This window comes from Hippopotamus amphibius, chromosome 7, assembly GCF_030028045.1.
Source record: "Hippopotamus amphibius kiboko isolate mHipAmp2 chromosome 7, mHipAmp2.hap2, whole genome shotgun sequence".
In the NCBI taxonomy this organism is placed as follows: domain Eukaryota; kingdom Metazoa; phylum Chordata; class Mammalia; order Artiodactyla; family Hippopotamidae; genus Hippopotamus; species Hippopotamus amphibius.
The window spans coordinates 26,811,409-26,832,712 of NC_080192.1; the positions used below are offsets into that span (position 1 = coordinate 26,811,409).

At 39.4% G+C, this 21,304-nt stretch overlaps 1 protein-coding gene across 7 annotated transcripts in view; it reads right to left on the reverse strand.

Moving 5' to 3' along the window:
* CRADD (CASP2 and RIPK1 domain containing adaptor with death domain) overlaps window positions 1-21,304 on the reverse strand; it is a 234,986-nt gene that overhangs the window by 129,724 nt on the left and 83,958 nt on the right. Inside the window, exon 3 of one of the 7 annotated variants that reach the window (XM_057741508.1) lies at window positions 3,226-3,420. The exons of the other annotated variants lie outside the window; for them this stretch is intronic. Within the exon in view, the coding sequence (XP_057597491.1) occupies window positions 3,416-3,420 (5 nt within the window). The 3' untranslated portion in view covers window positions 3,226-3,415. Of the gene's footprint in view, window positions 1-3,225; window positions 3,421-21,304 lie in introns of those variants that run through there. 7 annotated transcript variants of the gene reach the window in all.

Here is a 21,304-nt window from a genome sequence, read left to right on the forward strand (position 1 = left end):
TAGTTGCAGCATGCATGCGGGATCTAGTTCCCCGATCAGGGATCAAAGCCGGGCCCCCTGCATTGGGAGCTCAGAGTCTTACCTACTGGACCACCAGGGAGGTCCCTCTCCTTAGTCAGTTTCTTAAACTCTGCTGGAAATGTGGCAGCAGTTTCTCAGGGACAGACTCAGCCTCTCCAGTAATCTTCACATTTTTTTCAGTCCAAATCTATTCCTGAATCTGTGTCCCCAACCCTTACTTGCAGTAAATGGCTTAGTGTCACTTGCTTCAGGGGATCCCTTGCTGAAGTCTTTGTGTAGACTCAATGCTTTCTGGCATAATACGTTGCTGTCAATTGAAATACATTTTCTGTTCATGTCTTCCACGCACACATTTGATGCCTTTTCCATCTTATCACTAAGCACTTATCACACACTGTGGCCATAACTTTTGCAGTTTAAAGTGCTACTGCAAAAGGAGCCCAAACTTCGTTTTCCTTCTTCACAATTTCACAGATGGAAGATTCACTCTTACCGTAGATCTTAGCAGCCTCCGCATACAATTTTTTTTTCTTTATTAAGTCAAAAACTTTCACCTTTTCACCTAAAGGAAGTACTTTACGGCTTCTCTTTCACATATCTGAATTGCTGGCATCACTACTCTTGCACTTTGGGGCCATTATTAAGTACATAAGGGTTACCTGAACATAAGCACTGTGACACTGAGTCAGTGAATCTGATAAGTGAGATGCTTACCAAGTGACTAACAGGTGGGATGTGTTGGACAAAGGGATGATTCACATCTTGGATGGGACAGAGCAGGATGGCACAAGATTTCATCACGCTACTCAGAACAGCGTACAATTTAAAACTTATGAATTGTTTATTTCTGGAATTTTCCATCTACTATTTTCAGACCACAGTTGACCGCAGGTAACAAACCGTGGAAAGTGAAACCGTGGAAAGTGAAACCACAGATAAAAGGGTACTGCTGTGTGGTCTTAGATCTGACTCAATTAGCCTGTGAACAGTAGAAGGTTAAAGCTCCCACCAAGACCAAATAATCAGAAATACCAATAACATGACCTAGGAAATAATCAGATGATGACTATACCATTTTAATTTGCCCTTAAAAGAGTCAATCTGACACCATTAAGAGTGACATTTAAATGCTAATCGAAAAAGCAGTGTTCCAATGTCTCTAGACAAGTATTTGCATGTTAATTAATTCTGAGAATAAGAAGACTGGCTTCCAATATGAGGTGTCAAAAGGAGACAGAGTTCCTTTGCAGAGAAAGATAAAAGGCTGTGGCAGAGACATAATTAAATTACCTGGTTTCAAGAGTTTTAAAAAGAAATAAGCTATCCTTTGCAATGCAAATTCATATTGCCCCTTTTGTGAAGAGTGCATTTTAATGAAAGGACCAAAATATAGATTTCCAACATCAATGCCCTTTTAATGCAGCACTCTCATCGCAGATCAAAATGGCTTTCACCAGAAAGGTGGCTACTGAGCTCACAAAGGCTGTCAATATTGGAGACAGAAGCCCAGTGCCCTAGAAGCCAAGCCAATACACCACAAACACACTCTGCATTGTCACAAAGAACAGCAGCTTGGATTTTTGAACAACAACCTACTTCTTTTTAAAGGAGTCCTGAAAATTAGTACAAACCCCAAAACCACAGACTCAGAAAGATGTTAGGCTGAATATTTTATAAATGTTACCTCAAAAGATGATAATGTTAATATAGATTCAACTTGCTATACTTATACCACACTTATTAGCATTATAATTTGTATTGTTTAACTTTTACTGTTTGCAATACTTTTTTTTCACACATGATCTCATTTTAGCCCTGTGAGATATGTGCTATAAATTTGCCTGCTATACAGATGAGGAAATTAAGGCTCAGAGAGAAAATGTGGATTAACCAAGATTACAGAGATAAAGAACGGGGATGGGGGGCAGGGCTTGAACTGAGGCTTCCAGCTCTGTTTCTAATGATCTTCCTGTAACTGGGAAGAGCTAAATCTAAATGGACTCCACGTTGGATCTGTTTCTTTGACTTTAACCTTTGTTTTTTTGTTGCTTTTGTTATTAAAATCATACATGATGGCCTGCCTCGGGGAACACTCCCCCTCTGTCTGAATGTTAAACTAAAGTGCTTCTGTTCAGCTCACAGGCAGATGCTCTGTGTGAATGGCTGCAAAAAAAGAAGAAATTAACATATCCCCTTACTGAGGATGCTCATTCCCAGAGGTGTTTTGCAAGAGTGATGACCCTTTCACTTTACTTCCGCACAGCCTCTCCCTCTCTGATTCTGTAAAACAAATTGGCATCCAGACCCTGAGAAGATGGTTTTTAGGAGACACTAGTCTGCCATCTTCTCGGTCTGCCGGCTTTTGTGTTCCTTGCCTCAACACTTCATCTCTGATTCATTGGTGTGTCATGCGGCGAGCAGAGCGAGCTTGGAGTCTGTAACATTCCCACTCTATTATATTATCTTTCTTCTATTTCATCTAGTTACAGATAGTCCCTGCTACCAAGCACATTATTACTATGATATTACTAAGTATGCAAAGGACATAAATATTTGAGGAATAATCACAATTTAAACAGACTAAACAGGGTTTCCTTTCTTTGCTCCTTTGAAAAGGCCATTCTAGTAGCAAAAGTATACTGGTTAACTCATTTATTGTACAGATTTATATTTTGAAAATATACATAACAAAGGGTTTTTATCTGTGATATATAAAGAGCACTTACTAATGATAAGAAAAAAATAAAAACACTGATAGAAAATAAGCAAAAGCCATAAATGGGCTAGTCACAAAAAAATACAAATGGCCAACTGAAAACTTGCACAATCTCACTAGTAATAAAAGTGCAAATTGAAAGAACAATGAATATTTTTTCCTATAAAATTGAAAAATACTATTAAAAAATCACTAATTCTCTAGGTTGCAAGAGTGGAATCTTTTATAACTGTGGGCAAAAAGTTTAAAATGACACAGTTCTCTGGGGAAGATGAGTGCATGCTATCTGACCCCAAAGTTCAAGATGAATTCTAAGGAGACAGAAAGGTACTAAAAAATGTATATATGTAAATGTTCATGACCATACTGTTTGTTACAATGAATAAAACGACTTAAGTTCATAACATAAGGGTATTGATGAAATAAATTTTGCTATGTTACCCACAAAATTCTATAGCTATTGAAAAGAATTACATTAAAGCCAAATAATTAAAATACAAAACATCAGGCCAATTAAAGACCCAAATAGGAAGCTATTCCATGCACATGAACTGAAAGGCTCCATACTGCAAAGTTGTCAATTCCCCTGTAGATCTGATTGTCAAAGCAACTGATCCATGGAGCCAAAGCCATCTTCATCAAAATCCTTGCATGTTTGTAGATGTTGACAATCTGGTTCTAAGCTTTATTGGGAAATGCAAAGGGTCAAAGAATATTATCAGGAATTGGTACGAAGAAGACTAAGTCCTCAGTTTTTTAAGCTACAGTAGTCAAAGCATATATAAGCACAAGAGAAATACACAAATGGAAGAGCATAGAGAGGCCAGAACTGGATCTGTGCATGTACGGACACTTGATTTATGCAAAGCAATGGGGAATGGATGGCCTTCTTGATTAATACTGCTTGATCGACTAGATATGAATGTGGGATAAAATGAAATTTAACCCTAACTTCTCACCACATACATAAATTAACTATCCATATGAACTATAGATCAACTGTAAAATGTAAAACAATAAAGTTGATGGATGATAATACAGGAAGATACCTTCACGATCTTGGGGTTGGGAGTAAGCAGGGATTTCTTAAACAGGATTCAAAAAGCACTAATAATAAAGGGAAAAATTGGTAAACTGGATTACATTAAAATTAGGAGCCTCCATTAACCTCTATTAAAAGAGTAACAAAGGCAAGCCACAAAGTGGGAAAAGATATTAACACATATAACTAACAAAGGAAATTATATCCAGAATATACAAAGTATAAATAAGAAAGTCTGACAATTCTTTAGAAAAATGGGCAAGAGACTTAAAACAAGCACTTCAAACCCCCGCCCCCAACCAAAGATAAACCAATGGCCAATAAATACATGAAAAAAGTGTTCAACCTCATTAGTCATCAGGAAAATGCAAATTAAAATCACAAGATATTAGCACAAACCTACCAGACTGGATATAATCAATAAAACTGACAATACCAAGTGGTGTCAAACTGTGGAGCAACAGAAATTCATATACATTGATGATGGAGTATAAATCTGTGCAACCTCTTTATAGTATCTCCTAAAGTTGAACACAAACACATCCTATGACCCACCAATTCCATTCCTAGCCATACAAACAAACAAACCAAAAATTAAAGCCTGTTCATATATACCAAAATTTAAGTACAAGAAAGTTCACAGCAATATTTTCATAATAGCCCCAAACCAGAAACAGCCCTAATGGCTATCAACAACAGAATGAGTAAATATTTTGCCATGTTCTTTCAATGAAAAAATATTCAGCAGTGACAACGGATAACCAAATAATGTATGTTAAACATGCAGATGAATCTCATAAACAAATGCTGAGTTAAAAAAGAGACACTACTGCATTAGAAATCAAAGTAGCAATTATCTCTGGTGGGGAAGAAGAGGCCATGTGGGGCTCCTGGGACACTCAAAATATGGTTTCTTGACCTGGGTGTGGGTTACATGGATGTGTTTGTTTTGTGACCATTCATTGAACTATACACTTAGAATCTGTGCACTTTTCTGAACATATGTTATATTGCCCTAAAATATTTTAATCTGTATTTATTAGCTTGGAAATATATGTGTGATGTATGTATTAAGTGGAAAAAAAAGTAACAACAAATTATATAATTCTTTTGAGATATAAAGAGTAGAAGCATTCTTAATCTAATGCGTCTAGGAGTAGAAGCTAATTACTTAATTTCAAATGCTAGTGAAAGTGAGGATTCATAAAAAATAACACTGCTGCCTAAAACATTTCATTTTTCCCTTAACACTAAGGACTTTAGTATTTGCTTACTAGAATTCCATATCATCTTACTTGTATAAATCACATCCATAATCTATCTTCTCTATTTTCAGTTTTAGTGTTGTTAACATGAAATAAAAATTTAATTACAGTTGTGAAGCAATATGAATATGGAATCCTTCATGACTTTTAATATTTCTCTTTGAATCTTTTAGTTATCCCACCCACTCTGAATTCCAGAATAATCATTTTAGAGATTCATTGATCACATTTTGCTAAAGCATTCAACCTAATTTTAGTGAAGAAAACAGCTTTATTTTTACACTCATGTTTCACTGGTTTATGTAATATTTAATTATATTACATAATTGCAATAAGTTCAGCTGGCATAAACAGGGCTAAGAAAAAACACAAACGGCTCTTAGAAAGCACACAGTTTTGGGTACAGTACAGGGAAATGTGTTAGCAGAATGCATTTAGCTTTAAGAGCACTTCTAATATATATACTTAATTCCTTGCTAAGAAATATAGAACGATATGCTCCAAAAATGTTAATACCGGTTTATCTTGACTGGAAGGATTTCTAGTAATTTTTAATTCAATTTGCTTGTCCGTATTTCTTCAGAGGACTTGCATTCACACATTTTTTCAAGTCATAAGAAGCTGGTCATAAGACCACTTTAAGACATAACTCTCCAAGAATGGTGGAAATTGGGAGAAATAGATGACATGAACCCTGCCCTTCCTACGAGAATATGAAATGTGATTCTTTTAAATCAAATAGATCAAAACTGAAACTCCAGCTCTGTCATTTACTAGCTGTAGAGCTACACATCCATGTCTCCTTTCTAAAGCTCAAATTTCTTTTCTGTAAAACAGGAATAACACCACCTACCACAAACAGTTGCTATGAGAATTAATGTGATAATACTGGATCTAAAGCCTAAGCACAATGCCCCACACATAGTAAGCCTCCGAACACATTACCATAAAAAGTGAAGACAGAAGGGAGAGACCAAGATGGCAACATAAAAAGATCCTAAATTTCCCTCCTCCCACAGACACAATGAATGTACAGCTACACACAGAGAAATGCTGTCTGAGAAAAATCCAGAAACTGAGTGACACCTACACATTGTGAATGTGAATAAGAAAATACCTACACTGAAATGGGTAGGAAAGGCTGAGACACACTCTCACCATAAACCCCACCCTAAGCACAGTGCCATACAATCAGGAAGGAACTTCCAACTCCCAGATTCTCCCTGAGGAACTAAGGGTTTAGACCGCATACCTCGTGCCCCAACTTTTAAGACTCCCAACCAAGGGACAGGCTCTCAAACACCTAGATCTAAAAGCCAATGGGGCTGTGTCCACAAGACTAGAGCAGACAAAGAAGCAGTTCTTAATGGGTATGTGAGCACTCACCAAGGCTATTCCCCAGAGGCTAGCTGCGCAGGGAGCAGAAAAAAATGCCCATCGCCCAGTCTTTACCTAGAAGGGGTTTAAATGCAATTTAACACGGTGCTGCCTGAGGGTCCGACTAATTTAGCACGTATCTAGGGACTGGCTGCAATCCACACCAGAGCCTGGCGGAGATGGTTGGCACTGCCTCCACTTTCTCCCTCTGGCCTGCTCCAAGGATAAAACCAAGTTACCAGCATCTTTCTCAAAGGAGCTTGCACACATTTCTGGTGACCCAGCTTTTGCAGCTGCCACCTGAGAGATGGGCCTCCAGATTGCCTAGGTCTGATAGCCAGCAGGGCTTGCATTCATGAGTCCCATAAGACTGTAGCAAACAAAGAATCAGTTCTTAACAGGCATGTGTGAACACTCACTGCTGCTATACCCCCAGGGCTCAGCACAGAGGAAATAGGCAAAAAGGCCCATCTCCTAGTTTTCACTGGGAGGGATTTGACTGCATACTCTATAAACTGCTGCCTGAGGATCTGGCTTCTAATTAGCATGCATATAAGAGCTGACTACAGTCCTCCCTGGAGCCTAGAGGAGCCAGTAGACACTTCCTCCTTCTCCTTCCAGCTCGTCCCAATAATAAAACCAAGTTGCTAGGATCTCCCTGGAAAGTTTCTTAACGTATCTAGTACCCCACTTTTCGGGCTGACTTGAGGGACAGGCCCCTAGGTCACATAGCTTTGACAGCCAAAAGGACTTGTATTCACAATTCCACAGGACTATAGCAAATAAAGAAGCAGTTTTTAAATAGGCACAAGCATAAATCGCTCCCCATCCCACTGTCCCCATGGCTATACACCCAGGATCAGAGCAGAGGGAGCAGGAAAAACACTTATCTCCCAATTTCTCCCTGGAAGGGATTTAACTATTTACTTTCCCAGCTGCTGTCTGACGGTCCAGATTCTAACCAGCCTGCATCTAGTTGCTGACAGCAATCTACCCCTTTGGAACACAAATGGGTCTTGACACACATTCAACTACTGGGAGCCACTAAGTACAAAGATGGTACTTGGACAATCACAAAACTTTGAGAGACAACAAGGAACTCAGGTCAGGCTGATTGACAAGGCTCATCTCCTACATAAAACCAGTCTGTCAAGAATGGAAGACGTGGCTGTTTTACCTAATACACAGAAACTAACAGAGAGAGTTAAGGATAATGAAGAAACTGGGGACTATGTTCCAAACAAAAGAACAAGATAAATCTCTAGAAGCCAATCTTAATAAAATAGAAATGAGTGATTTACCTGAGAGTTCAAAATAATGGTCATGAAGATATTCACTGAGGTCAGAAGAGCAATGCAAATAAGAATTTCAACAAAGAGATAGAAAATATTAAAAAGTACCAAACAGAAATCAGCAAAGAAATACAATAACTGAATTGAAAAATTCAGTAGAGGATCAGCAGACTAGATCAAGTAGAAAAAAAGATCAGCAAACTTGAAGACAGGGCAGTTGGATTCATCTAGAGGAGCCAAAAGAAAAAGAATGAAAAAGAATGACAAGAGCTTAAGGAACTTATGGACACTATCAAGAAGACCAATATTCGCATTTAAGGGTCCCAGGAAAAGATGGTGGCAGGGGGGAAGCAGCAAAGAAAGAATGGCTGAAGAATTCTCCAACCTGAAGAAACATACATCCAAACACAGGAAGGCCAAAAAGTACCAAAGAAGATTAATCTAAAGAGACCCACACAGAGATATATTATAATTAAGTTGTCAAAATCTTAAAAACAGCAAGAGAAAAGCAACGTATTACATACAAGAGAATTCCCACAAAACTACCAGTAGATTTTTCAGCAGAAACTTTGCAGGCCAGAAGGAAGTGGAATAATACATTCAAAGTGCTAAAAGAAAAAAGCTGCCAACCAAGAATACTCTACCCAGCAATGTTGTCATTCAGAATTAAAGGAGAGATAACGAGTTTTCAGACAAACAAAAGCTGAAGAAGTTCATCACCACTAAACTAGCCTTACAAGAGATGTTAAAGGGAGCTATTCAAGCTGAAATAAAAAGATGCTAATTAGTAAAAGGAAAACATCTGAAAGCATAGAATTCACTGGTAAAGGTAAACATATAGTTAAATTCAGGATACTCTACTGTTGTAATGATGGTGGAAAAATAACTTCTAACTCTAGTATAAAGGTTAAAAGCCAAAAGTATTAAAAGTAACTATACCTACAATAATTTGTTAATGGATACACAATATAAAAAGATGTAAAGTGTGACAAAAACATAAAACGTGGGCAGAGGGGAATGTAAAAATGTAGAGCTTTTGTATGCATTTGAAGTTAAGTTGCTATCATCTTAAAATAGACTGTTATAAATATAAGATGTTTTATGTAACTCTTGTGGTGCCACAAAGCAAAAGCCTATAGTAAATACACAAAAAAATAAAGAGAAAGGAATCTGAGCACACCACTACAGAAAATCATCAAATCACAAAGGAAGAAAGCATGAAAGGAATAAAAGAACTACAAAACAGCTGGAAGGGACTTCCCTGGTGGTGCAGTGGTTAAGAATGCCAATTCAGGGGACACAGGTTCAAGCTCTGGTCCAGGAAGATCCCACATGCCACGGAGAAACTAGCCCATGTGCCACAACTACTGAGCCTGTGCTCTACAGCCCACAAGCCACAACAACTGAGCCTACACACCACAACTACTGAAGCCCACGCACCTAGAGCCCATGCTCTGCAACAAGAGAAGCCCATGCACCATAACGAAGAGTAGCCCCTGCTTGCTGCAACTAGAGAAAGCCCACGCGCAGCAACAAAGACCCAATGCAGCCAAAAATAAAGAATAAAAATTAATTAAAAAAAAAAAAAAACAGCCAGAAAACAATGAACAAAATGGCAATAGTAAGTCTGTACATATCAATCTTTACTTGAAATGTAAATGGATTAAATTATCCAATCAAAAGACACAGAGTGGCTGAATGGATTAAAAAAAAGGAGAGAGACTCAACCATATGCTGCATATAAAAGACTCACTGTAGCTTTAAGGATACACATGGACAGTAAGTGAAGGGAAAAGATTCCATAAAAATGGAAACCAAAAGAAAGTAGCAGTAGCTATAATTATATCAGACAAAATAGACTTTAAGCCAAAAACTGTAACAAGAAACAAACAAGGTCATCATATAATGATAAAAGGGTCAATTCATCAAGAGGATATAACAATTGTAGGTATTTATGCACTCAATATTGAATAAATTAGAATAAAATCAGAAATGAAAGAGGAGACACTGCAACCGATAACATAAAAACACTAAGGATCACAAGAAACTACTATGAACCATTACACCAACAAACTAGATTACCTAGACAAAATGGATAAATTCCTAGAAACATTCAACCTACCAAGACTGAATCATGAAGAAACAGAAAAACCAAACAGACCAATTACTAGTAAGGAGATTAAATCAGTAATCAAAAACCTCCCAACAAAGAAAAGTCCACGACCAAATGGTTTCACTAGTGAGTTCTAACAAGCATTTAAAGAATTAATGCCAATCCTTCTCAAACTCTTCCAAAAAAATAGAAGAGAAGGGAACACTTCTAAGCTCATTTTATGAAGCAAGCTTTTACCCTGACACCAAAGCCAGAGAAAAACACTACAAGAAAAGATAATTATAGGCCAATATCCCTAATGAATATAGATGTAAAAAACTTAAAATATTAGCAAACTGAATTCAACAATACATTAAAAAGGATCGTACACCATAATCAGGTGGCATTTATTCCTGGAATGCAAAAATAATTCAATATATGCAAATCAATAAATGTGATACACCACATTATAAAATGAAGAATAAAAAATATGTGGTCATCTTGGGACTTCCCTGGTGGCACAGTGGTTAAGAATTTGCCTGCCAATGTAGGGGACACAGGTTCAATCCCTGGTCCAGGAAGATCCCACATGCTGCAGAGCAACTAAGCCCATGCACCACCACTACTGAGCCCGAGCTCTAGAGCCTGTGAGCCACAACCATTGAGCCCACATGCCACAACTACTAAAACCCATGCACCTAGAGCCTGTGCTCTACAAGAGAAGCCACCACAATGAGAAGCCCATGCACTGCAACAAAGCCCATGCACTGCAACAAAGAGTAGCCCCCAGTTGCCACAACTAGAGAAAGCCCACACCCAGCAATGAAGACCCAATGCATCCAATAAATAAATAAATAAATTAATTTAAAAATATATATGGTCATCTCAATAGATGCAAAAATAAAATTCAACATCCGTTCATGATAAAAACTCTCAACATACTGGGTATAGAAGGATTGTACCTAAACATAGCAAAGGCTATATATGACAAGCCTAAAGCTAACATCATACCCAGTGGTGAAAACATGAAAGCTTTTCCCCTAAGATCAGGAACAAGCAAGGATGCCCACTCACACCACATTATTCAACATAGTAATAAAAGCCCTAGCCAGAGTAATTAAGAAAGAAAAAGAAATAAAAGGCATCCAAGTCAGAAAAGTGGAAGTAAAATTGTCTCTGTTTGCAGGTGACATATTATATCCAGAAGATCTCAAAGACTCCACTGAAAAACTCTTAGAACTAATAAATGAATTCAGTAAAGTTGCAGGATAAAAAATCAATATACAAAAATCAGTTACATTTCTATAAACTAAAAAACTATCAGAAAGAGAAACTAAGAAAATAACCCCATTTACAATAGCATCAAAAAAAACATACAAAATACATAGTAATAAATTTAACCAAGGAGGTGAAAGATCTGTATAGTGAAATCTATAATACTTTGATAAAAGAAACTGAAAAAGATACAAATAAATGGAGAGATATGTGTTCATGGAATGGAAGAAGTAATGTCATCAAAATGTTCATACTACTCAAAGCAATCTACAGATTTAATGAAATCCCTATCAAAATTCCAAAGGCATTCTTCACAGAAAAAAAAAAATCCTAAAATTGGTATCGAATCACAAAGAACCCCAAAGAGCCAAGGCAATCTTGAGAAAGAACAAAACTGGAGGCATCACACGTTCTGATTTCAGACTACATTACAAAGCTATAGTCATCAGAACAGTATGGTATTGGCATAAAACCAGACACAGAGATCAATGGAACAGAATAGAGAGCTCAGAAATAAACCAACACATATATGGTCAATTAATTTCTGACAAAGGAGCCAAGAATATACAATGTAGAAAGGATAGTCTCTTCAATAAGTGATGCTGGGAAAACTGAACAACCACATGCAAAACAATGAAACTGGAACCCTATCTTATACCATACACAAAAATCAACTCAAAATGGATTAAAGACTTCTTCTAGGAGACCTGAAACTCCTAGAAGAAAACATGGAGGGTAAGCTCATTGGCTCCAGTCTTGGCAATATTTTTTTTTGAATTTGACACCAAAAGCAAAGGCAACAGAAGCAAAAATAAACAAGTAGGACTAAACCAAACTAAAAAGCTTCTGCACAGAAAAGGAAATCATCAACAAAATGAAAAGACAACTTACCAAATGGGAGAAAATATTTGCAAACCATATATTCAGTAAGGAATTAGTATCCAAAATATATGCGGTACATTTACTCAATAGCAAAACAAACCAAATAACCCAATTAAAAAATGGGCAAAGGACTGGAACAGACATTTTCCAAATGGGACATACAAATGGCCAACAGGTACCTGAAAGGGCACTCAACATCATTAATCATCAGCAAAATGCAAATCAAAACCACCGTGAGATATTATCTCACATCTCTTAGGATGTCTATTATCAAAAAGACAAGAGAGAACACATGCTGGCAAGGATGTAGAGAAAAAAGAACACTTGCGCACTGCTGGTGGGAATGTAAACTGGTACGGCCACTACGGAAAACAGTATGGAGGTTCCTCAAGAAATTTAAAATGTACATACTATATGATCCTGTAATCTCACTTCTGCATATATATCTAAAGGGAATGAAATCACTATCTTGAAAAGATATATCTGTACTCTCATACTTATTGCAGTATTATTCACAATAGTGAAGGTATGGAAACAACCTAAGTGTTGACAGGTGAATGGATAAATAAAATGTGAGATATAGATATATAATGTAATATTATCCAGCCTTAAAAAAGAAGGAAATCCTTCCATGTGCAACAACATGAATAAACCTAAAGAGTGTTATGCTAAATGAAATAAGTCAGAGAGAGAAAGATAAATACCCCCTGGTATCATTTATATGTAGAATCTTAAAGAAAAAAAAGAAAAAAAAGTCAAGCTCACAGAAACAGGGAGTAGAATGGTGGTTGCTAGGGCCCGGGGGGTAGGAGGAAAGGAGAGAGGTTGGTAAAAGGGTAGAAACTTTCAGTTATAAGATGAGTGAGGGCTGAGCATTTAATGTATAACTGTGACTATAATTAATAATATTGTATTGTAGAATTGAAATTTGATTTGCTACAAGAGTAGACCTTAAGTGTTCTCAGGAAGAAAGAAAGAGAGGAGCAGGGCGGGGGGTGGGGGGGGGGTTGGAAGGAAGGAAGGGAGGGAGGGAGGAAACAGAATTAAAAAAATTTTAGATCTTAAATTGTTCTCAAAGTAATCATTTTGTTGATGGTAGTGTTAGTATTGTTTCATTGAGACTATTGTGTGTATGTTATGAAATAAAGTAAATTCATTATTTTTAAAAACTGAAAACAGGGGAAACAATAAAATAAATGCAAGGCAGCACAGCACAACCTACTGGCAATATGCTGAGGAAACACAAAGCGAGGTACAAGGGGGTGTAAGGGAGATGAGGTTAATCAGGAAAAGCTCCTTATATAAGAAGGGGCTCCGGTTAAGGCTTAAGAGACGTGAAGAGTAGAAACCAACAGTTTAACATTTCACTCAATCTCTGGAAGGGAAAGAATATGGACAAATCATAAATACATTTGTTGAGAGCTTCTTCATATGGGCTGAAGCTTGGATCATTTAGATAAAGCTGAAGAAACCAGATTCTTTGTGAATGTGAGATTTAATATTTTGGAGAGTACAGGCAATGGGCTTTCTGCCTAGCCATAGACAGAAAGGATAAGGGCTTTGTCTCCGGTTGTGTACAAGTGAGAGGAAGAGAATCATGGAAATGTGCCAAGCCCATTCCATATCTGTCACTTGTAACCAGGAGTCCTGATACACAGATCTCTACGCTGAGCCACCTGTCTCCAGAGAGTCCCGAAAGGAAAGTTTCACTCCTTTAATCACCAATCTTTCTTTACAATGTTCCAGGCCCTGTACTGGGCACTGGGAAGAGAGGGATGGATACAAGTTCACTGCTCTCATGGAGCTTATATTTTAGAAGGTTTGAGTCTCTCCCACCCAGTAAAAGATAGTTGATGCCATTTACTCTTAAAATAGCCATCTTCTGTGAAGGGGGAATATCAAAGAAAGAGCAAGACACACCACTTTCCCTGGGAACAGCTGCACCTTGAAGATAGTTTTAACCTCGACCAGAGGCAGAATGAGAACTAGAAAGAAGCATCAGGAGCTATGACAATTCAATAAAGGGACTGCAGGACAGCAGCCAGAAGCAGTTGACCATTCAAATCAGATGATACAGCCCAGTGGGCAACTGCAAAAAAGAAAAAAATTATAGGTGACAAGTGAGAGCCTTTTGGGTAAATCATGTGTAGCGACAGACATTATAAGAGAGGGAGAGGGGAGGAGAAGACGCAGCATGGAACGGTCTTGTCCACTAAGCTTGACCCCAGAACCTTATGATTCGCTAAGAATGGCTTGAGGTAAAAGTCTCAAAAATAACCAGAGACTAGTAGTTGAGGCTGTCAGATGATGGATGACAAGGGCAACAGGCAGACATTGGAGTTTTCCACAAGATATTTACCAGCTCTATCTCAAAAATAAGGTTTCCTGTATAATGCTATTCTTTCAAGTAGGAATAATTTTAAAATATATACAAATGCTCCTCAGAAGGCAATAAACTATCTTTTTAAGGATATCCATTTGAGTCACTTTCAAAATGTTTGTTAGCGGTTCTCAAACTATGCCTCCAAGGATTACTGGTTGGAGTTCCTCAACCTGAACCAAGATATTCTACTAAGATCATACACAGCAGTCTTTCACTAATTCACAGGAAAGAAGCTGATAAAACATTCTCAATGTAAAGCATTTCCCACATATTTTTATTAAACCTGTGGCACTAATTAATGCTTCTCCTAAAGAATGCTAGAGGAGAATAAGAGATAAAGAACTAAAAATTACCAGAAAAAAAATGAGAAATAGCTGATCGGGCTCAGTCCAACAGCTTTTTGTTTCCACTCACACACGTGACTGGAGCTAACATAATCCTAGGAGAGCACACCCAGGAGACCCGCCACTCCCTCCCTAAAGAGGCTCCCCTGCCCCGCCACACAGCTGCACTGCGGAGACCACTGTGAGGCACAGGGAAATTGGTGTTTACTGGAAAACGGACTGCTCCAGGAATCAGCTGACCCGAGGTAAACTTCTTGGATCTTAGTTTCCTTGACTCTGAAGTGGAGATAAGCATATCTGCCCTGCCTACTTCACCCAGGCTGAAATGAGTCACGCATTTTAAAGGGCAGTATAAACTACTAAGCACTATACAAATAGAAGGCATCATTATTTTTACCATTACTACTAATTAAACCTTCATTAAAAACAAAAAAGAAAAACCAGGAATACCCTCTTGACCTCTCTCTGAATAACTTCAAAAAAGCCCTTTACTCCCTGAGCAGTAGGCAATTTGTGCTAAAATGACGTTCATCCTCAGGCATAACAAGCTCACAGTCTAATCATTGATAATTTCAAAAATATTGAGTCTTTTTTGCTTTCTGGATTGGACCTAGCCTACATCTTACATTTCCAATTTATGATCATGCTCAAGATTTAAAATATCCATTCAGCCATATCTCAATTTCTGAATTAGAGAAATTTATGGGTCCCTTAAGTTCATGTCTCCAAAGAGATTTCCTTCCCAAATAATTCAAAATTGGATGGATGGCTTTCATTAGAATGAGCTATTATCCTCTTTATCACACTTACAGAAAGTTAGATTCCATAAAGATAATTTCCTAGCTCATAAAACTGCATCAAAAAAATTATTAGGAGAGAGAACATTTTTTACATACTATAATGATCTCCATTCCACTCCCTGTAGACAAATAATAATAATAATTAATACCACAAAGAATTCTGCAATTAGGAAGAACACTGTTCTAAGGATACAGACACTTTCCTAGCAGGAAGGTGAATTTCTTGCGCAACTGAGACTCTTAAGCCCCCCTCTCATGAAAAAGTAAAAAGAAAGAAAAAAAGCGGGGGGGTATGAAGTATGAAGAGTATGAAGAAATATGATATGAAATGAAATATGATATAAAAGTCTGGATGACTTTATTTTATTAAACCCCACCAAGAAAAGAAAGATTAAGAACCGCCTCTTCTGTGTGGCCTTTGTCAGCTAAGAACACCACCATCCAAGCAGTTACACAAACCAGAAACTTCCAAGTTACTCTTGAGTCCTCCTCCTCCCTCTTCCCCACATCAAGCCCTGTTCTCTTCTGTCCCTAAACATTTCCAGAATTCTCTCACTTGCCTCCAACCCCACAATTGACACTCACTGGAGAAAGTGACTATATATGTAGCCTTCAAACAGATCTCCCTGCCCCCAGTCTTATCACTTCCAGTTCACTGTTCACAGAGCACCAGAGTAATCTTTCTTAAGCCCAAACCTGATCATGTCTGACCCCCTGATTAAAATAGCTCACCAGATACTGATGAACCCAGTGGCAAGGCAAGAATAAAGATGCAGATGCAGAGAACAGACTTGAGGACACGGAGGGAGGAGGGGGGTAGCTGGGAAATGAGAGGTAACACTGACATATATACACTACCAAATGTAAAACAGATAGCTAGTGGGAAGCTGCTGCATAACACAGGGAGATCAACTCGATGATGGATGATGACTTAGAGGGCCAGGATAGGGAGGGTGGGAAAGAGCTGTGGGAGGGAAGGGATATGGGGATATAAGTATAAACACAGCTGATTCACTTTGTCATCTAGCAGAAACTGGCACAACAGTGTAAAGTAATTATACTCCAATAAAGAGCTAAAAAAAAAAAGGGAGAGAGAGAAAATAGCTCACCAGGAAAAAAGTCCTAAATCCAACTAACGTCTTCAAAATCCGAGTCATGCAAGTGGCTCCAGTGTCATCTCTCAACCTGAGCTCGCACTCTTCCCCTGACCGAGCTGAGCTCCTTACAAATCCCTGGTCAAGTCATACTTTCCCCCTGCTTCCAGGCTGCAGGAATGACAGAACAACCTAAAGAAACAGGGTTTAGGGCTTCCCTGGTGGCACAGTGGTTAAGAATCTGCCTGCCAAAGCAGGGGACACAGGTTCAATTCCTGGTCCAGGAAGATCCCACATGCTGTGGGGCAACTAAGCCCATGCACCACAACTACTGAGCCTGCACTGTAGAGCCTGCGAGCCACAACTATTGAGCCCACAGGCCACAACTACAGAAGCCCATGCACCTAGAGCCCATGCTCTGCAATAAGAGAAGCCACCACAATGAACAGCCCGTGTACCACAATGAGGAGTAGCCACTGCTCTCCGCAACTACAGAAAGCCCACACACAGCAATGAAGACCCAATGCAACCAATAAATAAAAAATAAAATACATAAATTTAAAAAAAAGGAATAGAGTTTATTTCTCTCATTCAACAAGAAGGTCACAAGTAAGGGCAGGAGGTACTGGTGAACACCTCGATAATTTCAGAGCCAGTGAATTGCTATTCTTTTGTGGCCTCTCCCTCAAGGGCCCAGATGGAAGCCACAGGCGCTGCATTCATATTCTAAGCATGAAGAAAGTAGGAAGAGAGACGAAGAAAGTAGGAAGAGAGACTAAGAAACTAATAACAATAGCCAAGAGTATGCTTACTTTGGGCTAAACCCTGTTCTAAGTGCTTTATACTCACTTAATTCATTCAAAGCTTTGAGGCAGACATTCTATTCTGTTCCTCACTTTTAAGGGTATAACTCGCCCAAGATTCCATGACAAGGAAGTGGACAACCCAGGATTCAAACCCAGAGTCCATATTCTTTAACTAGACCTACTTAGCCTCCCCGAAACAAAAACGGCCCATCAAATATGTGCTGGATGGGAGCTCTCTCCCCAGCCTCCGCTTGTAATTCACTACGTGCCATTTCTGAGATACCACAGGAGGACCGCGGAGTCCCCTCTGCCACAGGGTCTGGGCATTGGGAGCGCAGCCTGGGACCACAGTTACACATATGCACACAAAGAAAAACGTGGCCTGTGCGAAAAAGCAAGACGACAACTGCCATCCCAACTTAAAATGTTTTGCCTTTAAAACAATCTTTTTTCAAAAGAGAGGCTGGACAAAAAGAAATAACAAAAAATTTCTAAACTTGAATCCAAAATGCTCATTAGAAGTATATATTTGTTATTTATGAGACTCTCATCATTTCAGGTTCAAAAACTCAAAATGAGTAAAGCAGTTTATCCACATTAAAAACAAACAAATAAAAAACAAAAAAACACCAAAACATGCCTTGACTTACAGCCCCTGTAACTGCTGTGAATTTGCTCTTTTCCTGTTAGCAGATTTTTTATTTTTAATAGAGAGGGAGAAAGTTTCTGCTCACTTTTTTCTCTTAGGTTACCACAAGTTCACATCAATATTTCATAGTTTTAAAGCCACAGGAGAAAAATATGGCACAGTGATTCCGGAAATACAGCACCAAGACCTTCCCATCTAGAGAGGCAACCTGAGAAGCGCAGAGAAAGGTCGGGTTTAGAAGTCAGCTCAAACCTTCACAGCACCTTCTATTTGCCCTGTGGCCTGAGTCTCAACTTCCTCATCTTAAAACAGGGAAAAGACCCACCTTGTGGAGTTGACGTGGAGATCAGAGAAAAGAGTTGGGAAGTTCTAGCACAGCATCATGTTCAAGACAACAGCATTATCGTTCTCCAAGCCATGGAGGGTTCACAGTTACTTACCTTCCAGCTACCAACATTCCAACTGGCGTGGCAGTAAACTTCTCAGAGAAAGCAAATCTCACTCAGGTGCTGCCCACCACCAAGAAACCAGACCAGCACAGCTGTGGCCTCCCGACAAGAAAGTCTGCTGCATTTCTTTTTGTTTAGTTTGGGTGTTTTTTAGCTTTCACGTTCTTTACTACATTTAGCACTTAGGAAGGGATACATTTTTTAAATGAAAATATGTCATCAATTCAAATAACAAAGGCTATAGATGTGTAAAAGTATCACGTTCTATCCAGAAGGGACTGCACAAAATGAGTCACGGCACTGCCCCTGGGTTAGGGGGACTGAGGGACTGGGGACAGGAGGAGAAAGGAGACCTTCAGCATTTGCAACTTGTACACATCAGCAGTTCAAACTAAGTAAGATGTTCAATATTAACACAGAGCATTAAATAAAAGTCTATATATCATTTAAGGTCCAGCTCAACTTCCACCTTGACTCAACCAAACCCTTGAGAGCCAAGTCCTATGGCCCATAAGGACGTCACTGACCTCATGGCTCTTCCTGGCTGACCTCCACTTGCTCTGAATGTCCATGGCTCTCATTTCCATAATTTAGCTCCCAATTACATCTAATGTAGCTGTGAACTGGTTCAAGAAACTCAGGCATATTTCTCCAACACACTGCAAATCATTAAAGGCAAGGAGCAAGCCTCCTGATTCTTTATTGCTCTCAGCCTCATCCCAGAAATGGTGGCAATAGATATTTACTGATTAAGCACTGCCTGACATAACTCAGAGAATAGCAATCGCAACTGATCACACCACCTGCAGGTTATCTCTATTCAGAAGATACCACGATGAAGCCCAGAGGAAGCAGATCATCACTTTAAAGACAATGAATCCTTTCTTGAGCTTAAAAAAAAGGTTTCAAATCATTAACCTTTCCAAATTTCTTTTCAGTTTACTGGGCTTTTACTTTCTGCTGAGCTGAATCTTAGCTTTAGGTTTTTATTGCTGTAGAGTAGTATTTCCTTCAATGTTGGGAAGAAACAAAGCACGGACGATGGCAGGAAAGCAAAGCTCATCCCCCAAGAAGATGTTGCAGCTTTCTGAATTCACATATTCATCTGTCCTTCCTTTATTTTAAAACATGGGCAGAATTTTCCTGAAAATTAGCAAGAAATCCATCAGGGCCCAAAGCACACTGCGAAACATAGAATTAAAATGAGGAAATTACTGAGAATTTTCTCTCCATTTCTATCTGGCACAAAATGAAACTAGTGTTCATAAGACCAATTTGGTCACATAGTGATTTTTGCTGAAAATATGGCAGAGTTCATACCAGGCAATACAACCTGATAGTGCTACAGTAAAGAAACGAAGTGAAAGAGCTGCAGAAAGTCAAGACAGGCTATGTCCCACAGGAGCAGTATGAGTTTGCCAGGAGACACTGGGAAGGAGATGACAAGCCAGGCCAACTGCCCGCCTCCCCTCTCCCAGCGCCATCAAACCTGCCTTTCCTTCAGTTGTCCCTCGCTCAACTAACAGCCACTCCACCAACCCACTGTTCTGTCGCCCAAACTAGGAGTCATCCGTGATTTCGCTCTTAGCCTCACTCCCCACTTCCTGGAAGTAACCACTTCTCACAGTCACCACAACTGCCACCTTCACTTCAGCTACCATCACCTCTTGCTCAGAGCACTACTAGAACCTTGGGACTAGTCTTCCTGACGACAGCCTTCACCTTTCTCCTCCTGCTTACCTGGCACACTACACACTACACACCTGGTAGTACACACACTACAAAGTGGCCTTTGAAAGAGGACAATCCGATTACATCACTCCCCGTCAAAAGCTTCCCAGCACAATCAGAATAAAGCCCAACTCACATTAGAGTCACGTGGCGAGCTTTGTAAAAATGCTGATGCCTGGGTCCCACCAGAGCTTCTGATGCATGTGGTCTGGGGCGTGGCCCAGGCCAGCTAGAGGACTGCGGTGTGCAGCGAGGGCTGGAACACTGCCGGCCCGTCGTGTCCCACCTCTGACCGCTGCTTGCTTCGTTCCCTGGACCCCAGCCACAGCAGCCTCTGTCCTGCTCACCTGCCCCAAGCTCATGCCCACCTTACAGCCCTGGCATTGCAAGCCCATCTGTTTGAACCAATCTTCCCCCTCGATCATTACTTAGGCTTTAGTTCAAATGTCACTACCTCGCGGAGACCTTCCCAACCTGGGTGAAAGCTGCCTGCCACGGTGCACAGTATCCCTACGTCATCACTAAAGACAGTAGTTGAAAACAGTAAGGCACCTGGAGGGTAGGGAGCCTCTCACATGCACCCAGGATAAACAGTATCTGCAACAGTGCTAGTGCATGCTTGTGGAATGAATGAATGAACAAAGGAAACAACAAAGACATGAATCTTTAAATGTAAGCTCCCACTGAGGAGCCCCATTAGATATCCAGGCTGTGGTTGGGTACATATCAGTGAGATATGAAATGCCAGTGATGATGCGGCAGGGAAGATGATATGAAGTCTAACACCTCAGACATCTTATTTTCCAAAAACAGACAATAGGAACTGAAAATGTAGCTAATTTTTCTACAGTACAAAACCAAGAACTAGGAAGATTTCCCATAGCATGCCTAAATAAAAGAAACAATTAACCTTCAATTTATGTTAGCCAAACTCCTAAAAATGTGTCCTTGCATTCAAGACCTATATCATCAGGCAGAAAGGGACACTTTCCTACCCTGACAAACACTCATACAAAGTAAGCTGGCCTTTTGCCAAATCACCTTGTGCCTCTCACCCCCCCATACCTGGATCACTCTGCCTCCTGC